The 13363-nt window shown below is 46.6% G+C and overlaps 1 protein-coding gene across 4 annotated transcripts in view; it reads left to right on the top strand.

Annotated features, from left to right (window-relative positions):
- Positions 1–13363, top strand: part of LOC139535901 (arf-GAP with GTPase, ANK repeat and PH domain-containing protein 1-like) — a 47107-nt gene that overhangs the window by 12861 nt on the left and 20883 nt on the right. Inside the window, exon 1 of one of the 4 annotated variants that reach the window (XM_071335840.1) lies at positions 6048–9126. The exons of 1 other annotated variant lie outside the window; for it this stretch is intronic. In XM_071335840.1, the coding sequence (XP_071191941.1) occupies positions 7956–9126 (1171 nt within the window). In that variant the 5' untranslated portion in view covers positions 6048–7955. Of the gene's footprint in view, positions 1–6047; positions 9127–13363 lie in introns of those variants that run through there. 2 more of the 4 variants (XM_071335839.1, XM_071335838.1) reach the window with 2 other exon arrangements.

Raw genomic sequence — 13363 nt, 5'->3', positions numbered from 1 at the left:
TTTTATTAGTCACATGTGCCGAATACAACAGATGTAGACCTTACAGTGAAATGCTTACTTATGTGCCCCTAACCAACAATGCAGTTTTAAAAAATATGGATAAGAATAAGAAATAAAAGTAACAAGTAATTAAAGAGCAGCTGTAAAATAACAATAGCGAGACTATATACAGGGGGGTTCCGGTACAGAGTCAATGTGCGGGGGCACCGGTTAGTTGAGGTAATATGTACATGTAGGTAGAGTTATTAAAGTGATTATGCATAGATGATAACAGAGAGTAGCAGTGGTGTAAAAGAGGGGGAGGGGGGGCTATGCACATAGTCTGGGTAGCCATTTGATTAGATGTTCAGGAGTCTTATGGCTTGGGGGTAGAAGCTGTTTAGAAGCCTCTTGGATCTAGACTTGGCACTCCAGTACAGCTTGCCGTGCGGTAGCAGAGAGAACAGTCTATGACTAGAGTGGCTGGAGTCTTTGACAATTTTTAGGGCCTTCCTCTGACACCGCCTGGTATAGAGGTCCTGAGGGGCCCCTGTGTTAAGGATCAGCGTGGCGAATGTGTTGTTACCTACCCTTACCACCTCAGGGCGGCCCGTCAGGAATTCCAGGATCCAGTTGCAGAGGAGGTGTTTAGTCCCAGGGTCCTTCGCTTATTGATGAGCTTTGAGGGCACTATGGTGTTGAATGCTGAGCTGTAGTCAATGAATAGCATTCTCACATAGGTGTTCCTTGTGGGAAATGACAGTGTGGGAAAGGGCAGTGTGGAGTGCAATAGAGATTGCATCATCTGTGGATCTGTTAGGGTGGTATGCAAATTGGAGTGGGTCTAGGGATGATGGTGTTGATGTGACCCATGACTCATGGTTACAGACGTGAGTGCTATGGGTCGGTAGTCATTTAGGCAAGTTACCTTAGTGTTCTTGGGCACAGGGACTATGGTGGTCTGCATAAAACATGATGGTATTACAGACTCGGACAGGGAGAGGTTGAAAATGTCAGTGAAAGCACTTGCCAGTTGGTCAGCGCACGCTCGGAGTACACATCCTGGTAATCCGTCTGGCCCTGCGGCCTTGTGAATGTTGACCTGTTTAAAGGTCTTACTCACATCGGCTGGGGAGAGCGTGATCACACAGTCTTCCGGAACAGCTGGTGCTCTCATGCATGTTTCAGTGTTATTTGCCTCGAAGCGAGCATAGAAGAAGTTTAGCTCGTCTGGTAGGCTTGTGTCACTGGGCAGCTCTCGGCTGTGCTTCCCTTTGTAGTCTGTAATGGTTTGCATCCGACGAGCGTCAGAGCTGGTGTAGTACGATTCGATCTTAGCCCTGTATTGACACGTTGCCTGTTTAATGGTTCGTCGGAGGGCATAGCAGGATTTCTTAAAAGCTTTCCGGGTTAGAGTTCTGCTCCTTGAAAGCAGCAGCTCTAGCCTTTAGCTCAGTGCGGATGTTGCCTGTAATCCATGGCTTCTGGTTGGGGTCTGTACGTATGGTCACTGTGGGGACGACGTCATTGATGCACTTATTGATGAAGCCAACGATTGATGTGGTGTACTCCTCAATGCCATCAGAGGAATCCCGGAACATATTCCAGTCTGTGCTAGCAAACAGTCCTGTAGCCTAGCATCTGCTTCATCTGACCACTTTTTATTGATCTAGTCACTGGTGCTTCCTGCTTTAATTTTGGCTTGTAAGCAGGAATCAGGAGGATAGAATTATGGTCAGATTTGCCAAATGGAGGGCGAGGGAGAGCTTTGTATGCGTCTCTGTGTGTGGAGTAAAGGTGGTCCAGAGTTTTTTTCCCCTCTGGTTGCACATTTACAGTGGGGCAAAAAAGTATTTAGTCAGCCACCAATTGTGCAAGTTCTCCCACTTAAAAAGATGAGAGAGGCCTGTAATTTTCATCATAGGTACACTTCAACTATGACAGACAAAATGAGAAAAAGAAATCCAGAAAATCACATTGCAGGATTTTTTATGAATTTATTTGCAAATTATGATGGAAAATAAGTATTTGGTCAATAACAAAAGTTTATCTCAATACTTTGTTATATACCCTTTGTTGGCAATGACAGAGGTCAAACGTTTTCTGTAAATCTTCACAAGGTTTTCACACACTGTTGCTGGTATTTTGGCCCATTCCTCCATGCAGATCTCCTCTAGAGCAGTGATGTTTTGGGGCTGTTGCTGGGCAACACGGACTTTCAACTCCCTCCAAAGATTTTCTATGGGGTTGAGATCTGGAGACTCATTTTGTCTGTCATAGTTGAAGTGTACATGCTGTAACATGTAACACTGTAACATGCTGATAGAAATTTGGCAAAATGGATTTAAGTTTCCCTGCATTAAAGTCCCCGGCTACTAGGAGCGCCGCCTCTGGGTGAGCGTTTTTCTTGCTTATGGCGCAATACAGCTCATTCCATGCTGTCTTAGTGCCGGCCTCTGACTGTGGTGGTATGTAAACAGCTACGATAAATACAGATGAAAACTCTCTAGGTAGATAGCGTGGTCTACAGCTTATCATGAGATACTCTAGACTTCCTTAGATATCGTGCACCAGCTGTTATTTACAAAAATACATAGTCCGCTGCCCCTTGTCTTACTAGATGCTGCTGTTCTATCCTGCCGGTACAGCATGTAACCATGTATGTTGATAGTGTTTTCGTTCAGCCACGACTTGAAGCATAAGATATTAGAGATTTGAATGTCCCGTTGGTAGTTTAATCTTCCAGGTAGGTCATCAATTTTATTCTCCAAAGATTGCACGTTTGCTAGCAGAATGGAAGGAAGTGGAGGTTTATTCGATCGCCTATGAATTCTCCGAAGGCAGCCCGTTCTCTGGACCCTTTTTCTCCACCTCCTCTTCACGCAAATCATGGGGATCTGGGCTTGTTCCCGAGAAAGCAGTATATCATTCACGTCAGGCTCGTCAGACTCATTAAAGGAAAAAAAAAATTCTGCCAGTCCGTGGTGAGTAATCGCAGTCCTGATGTCCAGAAGTTATTTTCGGTCATAAGAGACGGTAGCGGCAACATTATGTACAAAATAAGTTACAAACAATGCAAATAAACAAACAAAAAAACATAATCAGTTGGGGACAGGTAAAACGTCAGACTTCTTCTCTGGCGTCATTAAACATTTTTTAAAAAAAGATCTGTTCTATGTGCTCTATTTCTATGCTTCCTGTTAAGTTTCAGTTTTGCACACCAGCTTCAAACAGCTGAAAACAAAAAGTGGTTATGGAAAAGACATTTTGCAGCTTTTTAGATTTTATAATGATTCTTTGCACTTGTTTTGCTTGTTTTGTCACATGAACTGAAATTAGGCTAACTATTCGAATTTTAGCAACGAGGAAATGACGGATCGATTTCTACATATTGCACCTTTAAAAATGGTAGCCTTTCCTCATCCTTACAGCACTGCACATCAAGCTACTTCCTCTCTGCAGTCTGTCTGCAGAGCCACTTCCTGCCTCAAGGAGACAGGCAGACCATGTTTTGATACATCTTCCTCCCTCCCCTGCACCCTAATTCACAAATTAGAAAAATGCTCCTTACCTTCCCTATACTGTTTCTTTCATCACACACACCACACACCGCCCCCGTCTTGCCCCCTATCCTCTCTCTTCTGTCCCTCCACCTTGTGTTGTCATTTAGCCTTTCATCACAGCAGGTTACACTCCTTGTTATGGGATCTGTCCAAATGTCACGGACACTATTCACCTTGACTACCATCTCTATGAGAGACACAGAGACAGGAGAGACCACAGCTCACTGCAACACACCCTCTGGCTTCTCTTCACTGGTGTGGCAGTTAGACGATTCTGTTTCTGATATCCTAATCTCCAGTCCTTATCACTCAGATGCAGACTTGTCAGACTCGTCTAGTTGCTCTCTTTGTGTTATTGCAGATCTCATATTTTGCAGTTTTGCGGCAATTAGGCCGATTCGAAGCCCCCCAGATCTTCTCTCAAGAGCTCTGATTAGATTTCTGAACCCAGTCCCCCTACACGTGCGTGCATGTTTCATTCTGCAATGTCTGTGTGTAAGGCGTGTACGCACATCATTCCAACCTACACAGTAATTTATGTGCCTTTTCCATCATGCCATTTGCATTGCAGATGATTCAAGGGTCATAAGCTCTGTGTGTGTGTGCCCAATTTCTTGATTGCCTGCGTAGGGGGTCCCCTAAGTCCCCCGTTACCCCCCCCCCCACACACACACACACTGCCTGCACCCTTAAAGGAGGATATTAATTGTCATTACGATGTGTTCCTTTAAGAAAGAGGTCACACCTCAGGAAGACATGTTAGTACTCTGATGCCGGCAATTACACCAGAAAGCAGAACAGAGCGTGTGTCAACTGTCAGATTAGCATAAGGACAGCGGTGGTGTGGCTCTCCAGAGCAGTGTTTTAGTTATGCAGATGGTGTGTTGGAATGCACAGGGCTGTGGTCTCCCGAGGAAAGGGAACACAATCTTTCTTTACACAGTAAGGTGGTGGTGGCCTTGATAAATGTCACAGCAGCTAAAAGAACAATGACAACAATGACATACAAACATGACACCACGTTGAATGCTATGGCTTTGCTACCCCTCACTGGAATGTTTGTCTCGTGTGCGATCTTTGAACTTTGATGTGCAGTTTGCACTTGTTGTGTTCAATGGATATTTTATCTATTTAGTTCACAATATATTTTTTACATTCTTTACAATTCAAGTACCTCACCTGTGTGTGTGTGTGTGTGTGTGTGTGTGTGTGTGTGTGTGTGTGTGTGTGTGTGTGTGTGTGTGTGTGTGTGTGTGTGTGTGTGTGTGTGTGTGTGTGTGTGTGTGTGTGTGTTCTCTCTGAGAGTCTATGCAACATTCTGTGTAAGTGTCACAGTGAGTGACACATTATAATTTCAGTTTAGAGGGGACATGATTCATCACCACACTCTGTGGGTGTCCTTGACAGATTCCATCCAATTAAAGAAGTGACACAGGTGGGTAACACACAGCCACACACACTGAAGCCCCTGGGAGACTAGTCAGGATCGAGGGAAAGATGAACGGAGCAAAGTACAGAGAGATCCTTGATGAATACCTGCTCCAGAGCGCTCAGGACCTCAGACTGGGGCAAAGGTTTACCTTCCAACAGGACAACGACCCTAAGCACACAGCCAAGACAACGTAGGAGTGGCTTCGGGACAAGTCTCTGAATGTCCTTGAGTGGCCCAGCCAGAGCCTGGACTTAAACCCTATTGAATATCTCTGGAGAGACCTGAAAATAGCTGTGCAGCGACGCTCCCCATTCAACCTGACAGATATTGAGAGGATATGCAGAGAAGAATGGGGAAAACTCCCCAAATACAGGTGTGCAAAGCTTGTAGCATCATACCCAAGAAGACTCGAGGCTGTAATCGCTGCCAAAGGTGCTTCAACAAAGTACTGAGTAAAGGGTCTGAAACTGAGTTTCAGTTTTAGATTTTTAATACACTTGCAAACATTTCTAAAAACCTGTTTTTGCTTTGTCATTATGAGGTATTGTGTGTAGATTGATGAGGGGGAAAATAACTATTTAATCCATTTTAGAATAAGGCTGTAACATAACAAAATGTGGAAAAAGTCAAGGGGTGTGAATACGTCCTTAATGTATATATATTAAATCTCTTAAGGACTTTTCATTGACCCCCAGCAGGACCTCCGCAAACCCCAGTTTCAATATCTCTGGTTTAGAGAGAGAGGGATGAAGGAGACAGCCAGGATGGTGCACATGTGACTCACTACCGTAATGTCCTGGAGCTCCAAACACCTTGGTCACAGGCGAGCCCATTAGTTGAGAAAGGTGAAAGAGATGGGGTGGAATAGGCTGTTGCTACCTGCAACGCTTACTGCTTAAGAGGGGGTTGAGGAGAGCTTTTCTGGAAGGAGATAGTGTGACTGCAAAAGACAGAGAAGAGGGAGAGGATAGAAAGAGCCTTCTCCCCTCTCCTGTCTCTTCCACGTTTTCCATCTCTCCTTTTTCCTTCCTCTATCTCCTGCATTCTTCTTCTCTCATCCACCTCTAGCTACGCTCCTGTCTGTTCCCCTCTCTCTCCTCTCTACGCATCCCCTCCCTTTTCTGTGCCCCAAGATTTATGACCCATTCAGTTTGTTTTCAAACCACCTTATTTATTTGTCGGTTATATCCTTCCCCACACATACTCTCCTGTTCATTTTTCTCCTATTCTCTCTCTCTCTCTCTCTCTCTTTTTCTCTTTCCTCCCTCGCTCTCTCCTTTCATTCATCCCTGTGACGTCTGATTCATCCAGTTCATCATCGCTCTCTCCCTCTTTCCTGAGAGGCAGGATGGGAGGGGACAGAAGGAGAGAGAGAGAGTGGGAACTGCCCGGAGATTGCCTGAAAAAGAGAGCGGGAGAGAGAGAGAGAGAGCAAGTGATGGGTAGGAGGAGGCAGAGGTTTTTCTCCTCTTTGTTTTGTCTGATCCGACACGAGCCACAGAACGTGTGGGCTTGACCGAGGACAGGCATCTCTCCCATGACGCTTCACCCTCAGCCTTCCCTTCTGTCTGTCTGCCTGCCTGGAGCTGAGGCTGGAGCTGGACTAGCTGTTGGCTAACGGAGAGGCTAGTGGCCCTGAGGAGATCTGGAGGAGGAAAGGAGGGGCTGAGCTGAGCCAGTGGGCTCGCTCTCTGCCTCACAGACACGTTTTATTGACTTGCTAATTGCCTGAGACACTCGGAGGAGAGGATGCAGTGAGGGAAGGAACCTACTGTACATATGAGTGTTACAGGCAAAGGAACAGAGAAACAGTGACTGTGTTCTGCCTATCTGGCCACCATCTCTGCTTCTCTTTGCTGGGGGAATTACAACAGATGTTTGCAGCCTGCCTTTCATTGATCCACGATACGTACATACGTGATTCATGCATGACATTAGTGTGTCTTTGCCTCGTATGCAGTCGGAAGGAGACTACCCACCCACCACACGCGTTTGCGACACGTGAATGATTTCTATATTTATGTTTTTTCTTGTATTTACCGTAAATGTTTTTCCTCTGCTGGGTCAGCTAAAGCGGTTGTTTTCTGTGTTTGCTGTGTTGCCTGCTATGTCTGGTTTGGCTTTACCACGGTACATACCCTTTGGTGTCTGTGACGGTGCAAAATAAAAATAGAAACAATTATTTGTTAACCAGTCAAATGTAATGGGAATAAGAAAATATGAAGATTCTGAAGCGTACAATGGATATTCTTCAATGGAAATGAAGAATTATCTGAGAAGCTTACAGACTGAAGACTGGCTTGAGGCAGTTCATCTTGTGTGCTTTTGTGAAGTGGGGAGCTACGTAGTACAGTCTTGGTGGGGAAATGGACCAGGCTCATTTGTTGACTCTATCATAATTCCAGACTACCCAGTCTCAAACATCAAGATCGTGGAAAGCAATCTCAGATCCCTGGCTTTGGGCTATAGAATTAATCTTGCGTATGGAGAGAGGGAGGGAACGAGAAAGGGAGGATTGTGAATGAACCCGTGGAGCAGTCCAGTGGCAGCAGTCTTTACAGATCAGCAAAGAGGAGGTGAAGAGAGGATTACAGGAAGGATTAAAATAAAAACTAGTCTAGACTTAATTCAGTAACCTTGTTAAGTATGCTCCACTAATTCAAGATACCTTAGAGTGATTCTCTGTCTCGCTTGTGCTGACTCTTGAGTTTTCACGTCATGGGTTCAGAAGCCTGAAGAAGCAATCCAGCTAGACTCCAACCACCTCTTGACAAAGTTACCATTCACCCACATCACACGTATCCCTACGCCAGGCAGTTTGACAGTACCATCTGACTGGTGTCTGGCCTGGCTATTGTCTCCGTGGTGAAGCCTCCGGCTGTGGATTGCTATGCCGGTTCCCTGTGGGTCTGTCTGGGTCACAGCAAGGGCGCTGCCACTCCGCTGAGGTTGGTCTGCCTGTCTTCCAGCCTGCCGCCCCCATGAGCCACGCGGGCACCCTACAGAGACGCACCACCTACCTCATCTCCCTTACCCTGGTCAAGGTCGAGGCTGTGGGGAGTGATGGAGTTTCCATCGGGCCCCAGCCACAACGGACCCTTGCTCTGGGGAGAGCAGGAGTGGAGGGCCCAGAGGATGAGGAGCTGAGCAGGACCACTGAGGATGAGGGAGGACATGCATGTGCCGAGGTGGAGGTAGAGGGGAACACAGAGATGGAGGAAGAGGAGCAGGAGGACGTTAGCTTTGGGGGGCCTGTACAGGAGCGGGAGAAGCCTGTGATGAAGGAGCGAGAGAGTCGTGGTCCAGGCTCCTCAAAAGATGTCACGTTGGAGACTAAGAGCAAGGAGTCTCCCCTCTTACCGAAGAATGTGAAAGACCAAGTGAAAGGACTTGCAGGGGTGTCAGATGTCCCCTCAGTGGGAGGGCTAAGGAGAGAGGGAACCCGCCCTAAAACAGAGCTCTATCGGGAGCCACCCATGCTGTTTCCAAGGTGCGAGGAAGGGATGGGCGACGCAAGCAACACCCTCTCCCGGGGCAGCATGCCCATCACCGTACCGCCCAGGCTCACCCAGAGACCCGAGGTCCTGATGAGGTCACATGCCGGGGGCGGGGCTGTAAGCCGGCGGGAGTTGAGGGAAGCCAATCAGAGTATGCCTCCATCCGCCAAGAGTCTGGACCGCAAAGACAACCGCATAGGGGACCGGTCTCCCATGACAGCTGCTGTGGCCTCTCTGGGACCTTACCGGGCATCCTGGGCGGACAGTGATGGCAGGTCTACCCTCCTTCGCCAGGGAGCCCCCGTAGGGGGAGGGTTTACGGACGTGGTGACCAGGGAAAGCCCCAGAGGGGACAGGCTGAAGACAGGCTCAACGTCCCTGCCAGCCCAACCCACCCCTCAGATATCCAAACCGCCGAGGAAGGGCAAGAGCCGCACTCTGGACAACAGTGACCTGCACTCCCTCTCTGAGGACCTGAAGAAGGGGAAGGACAGCCAGAGTCAGGGGGGGACCACCCAGCGTCCCCCCGCCCGTGACCGCAAGATGCTCAAGTTCATCAGCGGGATCTTCACAAAAAGTACGCCTGCGCCTCCCTGCTCCAACACAGCGCCCCCTATCTACACGCCCGTTCAGAGGGGTTCTAGTGAGGAGGAAGGTAAGATATCGCCCATACCCACCTATCCACCATTCCCCCCCACCAGGGCTAGCTGTCCTTCCCATTCCATTTCAGACTTTTCACAACTGGAGGCTGGATTATGTTTTGCCGTACCATCTTACTCTAATGGTTTACACAATGGTTTACACAATGCTAGAGACTGTGGTCTCATTCTAGATGGTTGTCCATCATCAGTCCATATTGGCCGGAAAACCACACACTGTAGGTCAGGATGGACTGTGCAAGAATGTGGTGAAGAAAAGGAGGTTGAAGACCTTGAAGTGAGAGGGCAAGCCTTGGGCTGTGTCCAATATGGCACCCACCCTATTCCCTTTATAGTGCACTACCGTTGACCAGAGCTCTATGGGGCCTGGTCAAAAGTAGTGCACTACATAGGGAATAGGGTGCCATGTGATGCATCTTGGTCATAAAATATGTTATTGGATGGCCACTATGCCTCGATGGACCCTCAGAGAGAATTGGAATTCCAATCAGGAAATTGCATTATACATTATAATCCGTTCACACAGTCACATACTGGATATAATGCAGAAGATATCACTTGAATGATGATGCATTCATGTGATAGAGTAAAATGAGCACATTCACTCATAGGTCCTGTTGGGTGTTAGGCATGAAAAAGGTTGAATAACGAGAGAGGACAACCTGCATATGCTTCTCCTGCTCCCAAGAGTAATGCTTCCGCCAATGAAAACCTACTTGGCCTAAATTTCTCTCCAACTCCAAGCAGTCACAAGAAAACATGAGATAGCCCATGGTAATCAAATATTCAGATTTTACTATATTTGCGAATGTGCTGTTGTAGACGTGTGTGATGAAGGAGTATGTAGAATTGGTGTAAGTGCTGAATAATTTGTCAGGAGTAAGTGGGACATGAATAATTAAGGGTGGAAGTACACAGAGCTGTGTTCTTCTGAGGGAAGGAGTGAGGGGGCAGAGGGTGAGGGAGGAAGGAAGGGGACCCTTCCTGCTCTGCTTGCAGAGTTAATCAACATCCAAATGAAACCCATTACCTCAATGACTCCACATTGGGATTGGGTGAACAAGAAATGAATAGCCATTTACATTTTGGGGTGCATTTCAGTTTGATTGCAAAATATTTGATTGCAAAATATCAATCAGAGTAGGGGTAAAGTAATAACTAATGAAAATATACATTTGGGGAGATTTTCAACATTTTAATTGTATTTTGTTAACTCAGTAAATATCATGTCTGTCTTATATCCATATCATCAATATTAATCAATATAGTATGTGTGATTTACAATTGTGTAAATGTGCTCAAACACACACACCACTGTATGTATGAGAGAATTTATTGTGCTGAGAGCCAGGCAGTTTCTGGAAGAACGGTTGCCATGGCAACAACAAGCGGCAAGAGATGCTATTTGGTCGGCGATATGACGCTGGAAGGGGGTGGGGGCTGGGTTAAGGAGTGTGGGGGGGGGGGTGGAGAGCGGGAGAGACCAATAGACATACAGACAGAAATTGTCCGGTGGGGGTTGGGAAGGGTACCAGGCTTTCGTTTAAATGTAATCTCCCTTGAGAGCAAGAGTGGAAGGAAGTGGTGGCTGTGTTACCGTATTGTCCCTGAGGTGTGGCCGGTGCGCACAGCAAAGCACAGGCAGTATATAATGTGTCTGTGGAGACTCCCTCACTTCTGGTGTGTCCCCACAGAGAGAGGATTCAGTGTCTGAAAGGATCATACTGTCTGACTGGAGTTGGCTTCAACACTGCTTTACTCAGACCTCCAAAGGCCCTTTTGATTGAGGCAGTGTCATCATTTATATGGCTGTTTGCATGTGTCTGTGTGCGTGTGTGTGTGTGTAAGAGACTGCCTGTTGCCCAAATCAAGAATTTGTCCACAATTGGAGGCCTATGAACGTTGTGTGTGTGTGTGTGTGCGTTTGTGTGTGTGTCCATGTACAAGCATAGGTGTGTGTATCTGCAGCCCTGCAGAATGAATCTGCTTGTTAATCTTTTGAAGATTTTATTTCCCATCCATAACTTCAGTCTTCTTTAAAGGGGAAGTTGACCTAAAATCCAACATTTCCCAAGTGATTCCATACATTGAAACTACACTGAATTGTGTTCGTTGTTCATAGCTTATGACTGCCCATACCATAACCCCACCGCAAGGAACTCTGTTCACAACGTTGACATCAGCAAACTGCTCGCCCACACGACGCCATACATGCTTTCTGCCATCCGCCTGGTACAGTTGAAATCGGGATTCATCCGTGAAGAGCACACTTATCCAGCATGCCAGTGGCCATCGAAGGTGAGTATTTGGTAACTGAAGTTGGTTACAACGCCGAACCTCAGTCAGGTCAAGACCCTGGTGAGGACGACGAGCACACAGATGAGGTTCCCTGAGACGCTTTCTGACAGTTTGTGCAGAAATTCTTCGGTTGTGCAAACCCACAGTTTCATCAGCTGTCCGGGTGGCTCATCTCAGACCATCCCGCTGGTGAAGAAGCCAGATGTGGAGGTCCTGGGCTGGCGTGGTTACACGTGGTCTGCGGTTGTGAGGCCGGTTGGACGTACTGCCAAATTCTCTAAAACAATGTTGGAGGCGGCTTATGGTAGAGAAATAAACATTAAATTCTCTGGCAACAGCTCTGGTGGACATTGCTGTAGTCAGCATGCCATTTGCACGTTTCCTCAAAACTTGAGACATCTGTGGCATTGTGTTGTGTGACCAAACTGCACATGTTAGAGTGGCCTTTAATTGTTCCCAGCACAAGGCACACCTGTGTAATGATCATGCTGTTTAATCAGCTTCTTGATATGCCACACCTGTCAGGTCGATGGATTATATTGGCAAAGGAGAAATGCTCACTAACCAGGGATGTAAATACATTTGTGCACAACATTTGAGAGAAATTAGCTTTTGGTGCATATGGAACATTTCTGGGATCTTTTATTTCAGCCCATGAAACATGTGACCAACACTTTACATGTTGCTTTTAGATTTTTGTTAAGTATAGTGTTTTCCTTCTCCCCCTCTCTCCCCATGCAGTCTAACCCTGTGTTGTGTTTGTAACAGTTTTCCTTCCATCCCTCTCCTCACCCCTACCTGGGCTTGAACCAGGGACCCTCTTCACACATCAACAACTGACACCCCCGAAGTATCGTTACCTATCACTCCACAGCAGAGCAAGGGAAACATCTACTTCAAGGTCTCAGAGCGAGTGTCGTCACCGATTGAAACACTATTAGCGCGGACCCCGCTAACTAGCTATCCATTTCACACCGGTTATTCACACCGGTTACATGTGGTTCTAAGTGCCAAATGGCACCCTATTCCCTGTATAGTGCACTATATAGGGAATAGGGTGCCATTTGAGATGCACAAAACCTTGTAAAGGAATTTCACATTCATTCTACATGTGTGCTCTACTGTATATTATTTCCATTAGTCTTCAGGTCAACATCTGAACAAATGCACTCTTAGGTCCTGTGTGGCTGTTGGTAGAGCATGGTGCTTGCAACGCCAGGGTTGTGAGTTCGATTCCCACGGGGGACCAGTACAAAAGAGTCTGAAAATGTATGCACTCACTACTGTAAGTCTCTCTGGATAAGACTGTCGTGCTAAATGACTAAAATGTAACTGTTATTGATGGACTCTGTCACAATGAGGAATAGTACTGGCAGCCACTTACAGGATGTTACATTACCTACTAGTCCTCTTCCACTCTGCTATGCAGTAGTGTGACTTGACTTAATCCTGTTACCCTGTTGGCCCCCATGTGAGCATAGGGTGTTCTCCACCTCACTCTTTTCTGTGTGATGGCTATTGCAGTAGTATATAGATAGAAAATTATGTGACTTCAATAAAAGTCTCAACTCATTGGCAGTCACCTGTTGTGAGGACCCCTGTCTGTGCTTTTCAGATATTATTGAACACCTCTGGGCGATGCAGTGAAATAACAGGTACCCAGTAATTATGATGCTTGGAGGATATCCAAATTCTCATTCCACTGTGGACACAGAAATGTTCTCTCTCTCTCTATCTCTCTCTCTCTCTCTACATCCCATTTTCAGCTTGCTGCGCAGCATCAAAATGATGGTGAAATCTACTGAGGCTTGTATTGGAATTTTGGATGAATAAAACACATAGAGATTGTTTGGTAATCATCTCACATACACGCTCAGGCACACATACGTACACACACACACGTGTACACAAACACACACACACACTGGCACGCTC

Source organism: Salvelinus alpinus, chromosome 12 (assembly GCF_045679555.1).
Source record: "Salvelinus alpinus chromosome 12, SLU_Salpinus.1, whole genome shotgun sequence".
Taxonomy (NCBI): domain Eukaryota; kingdom Metazoa; phylum Chordata; class Actinopteri; order Salmoniformes; family Salmonidae; genus Salvelinus; species Salvelinus alpinus.
Note: the sequence above shows the minus strand (reverse complement) of the source record. Positions and strands in the feature narration are given on the sequence as shown.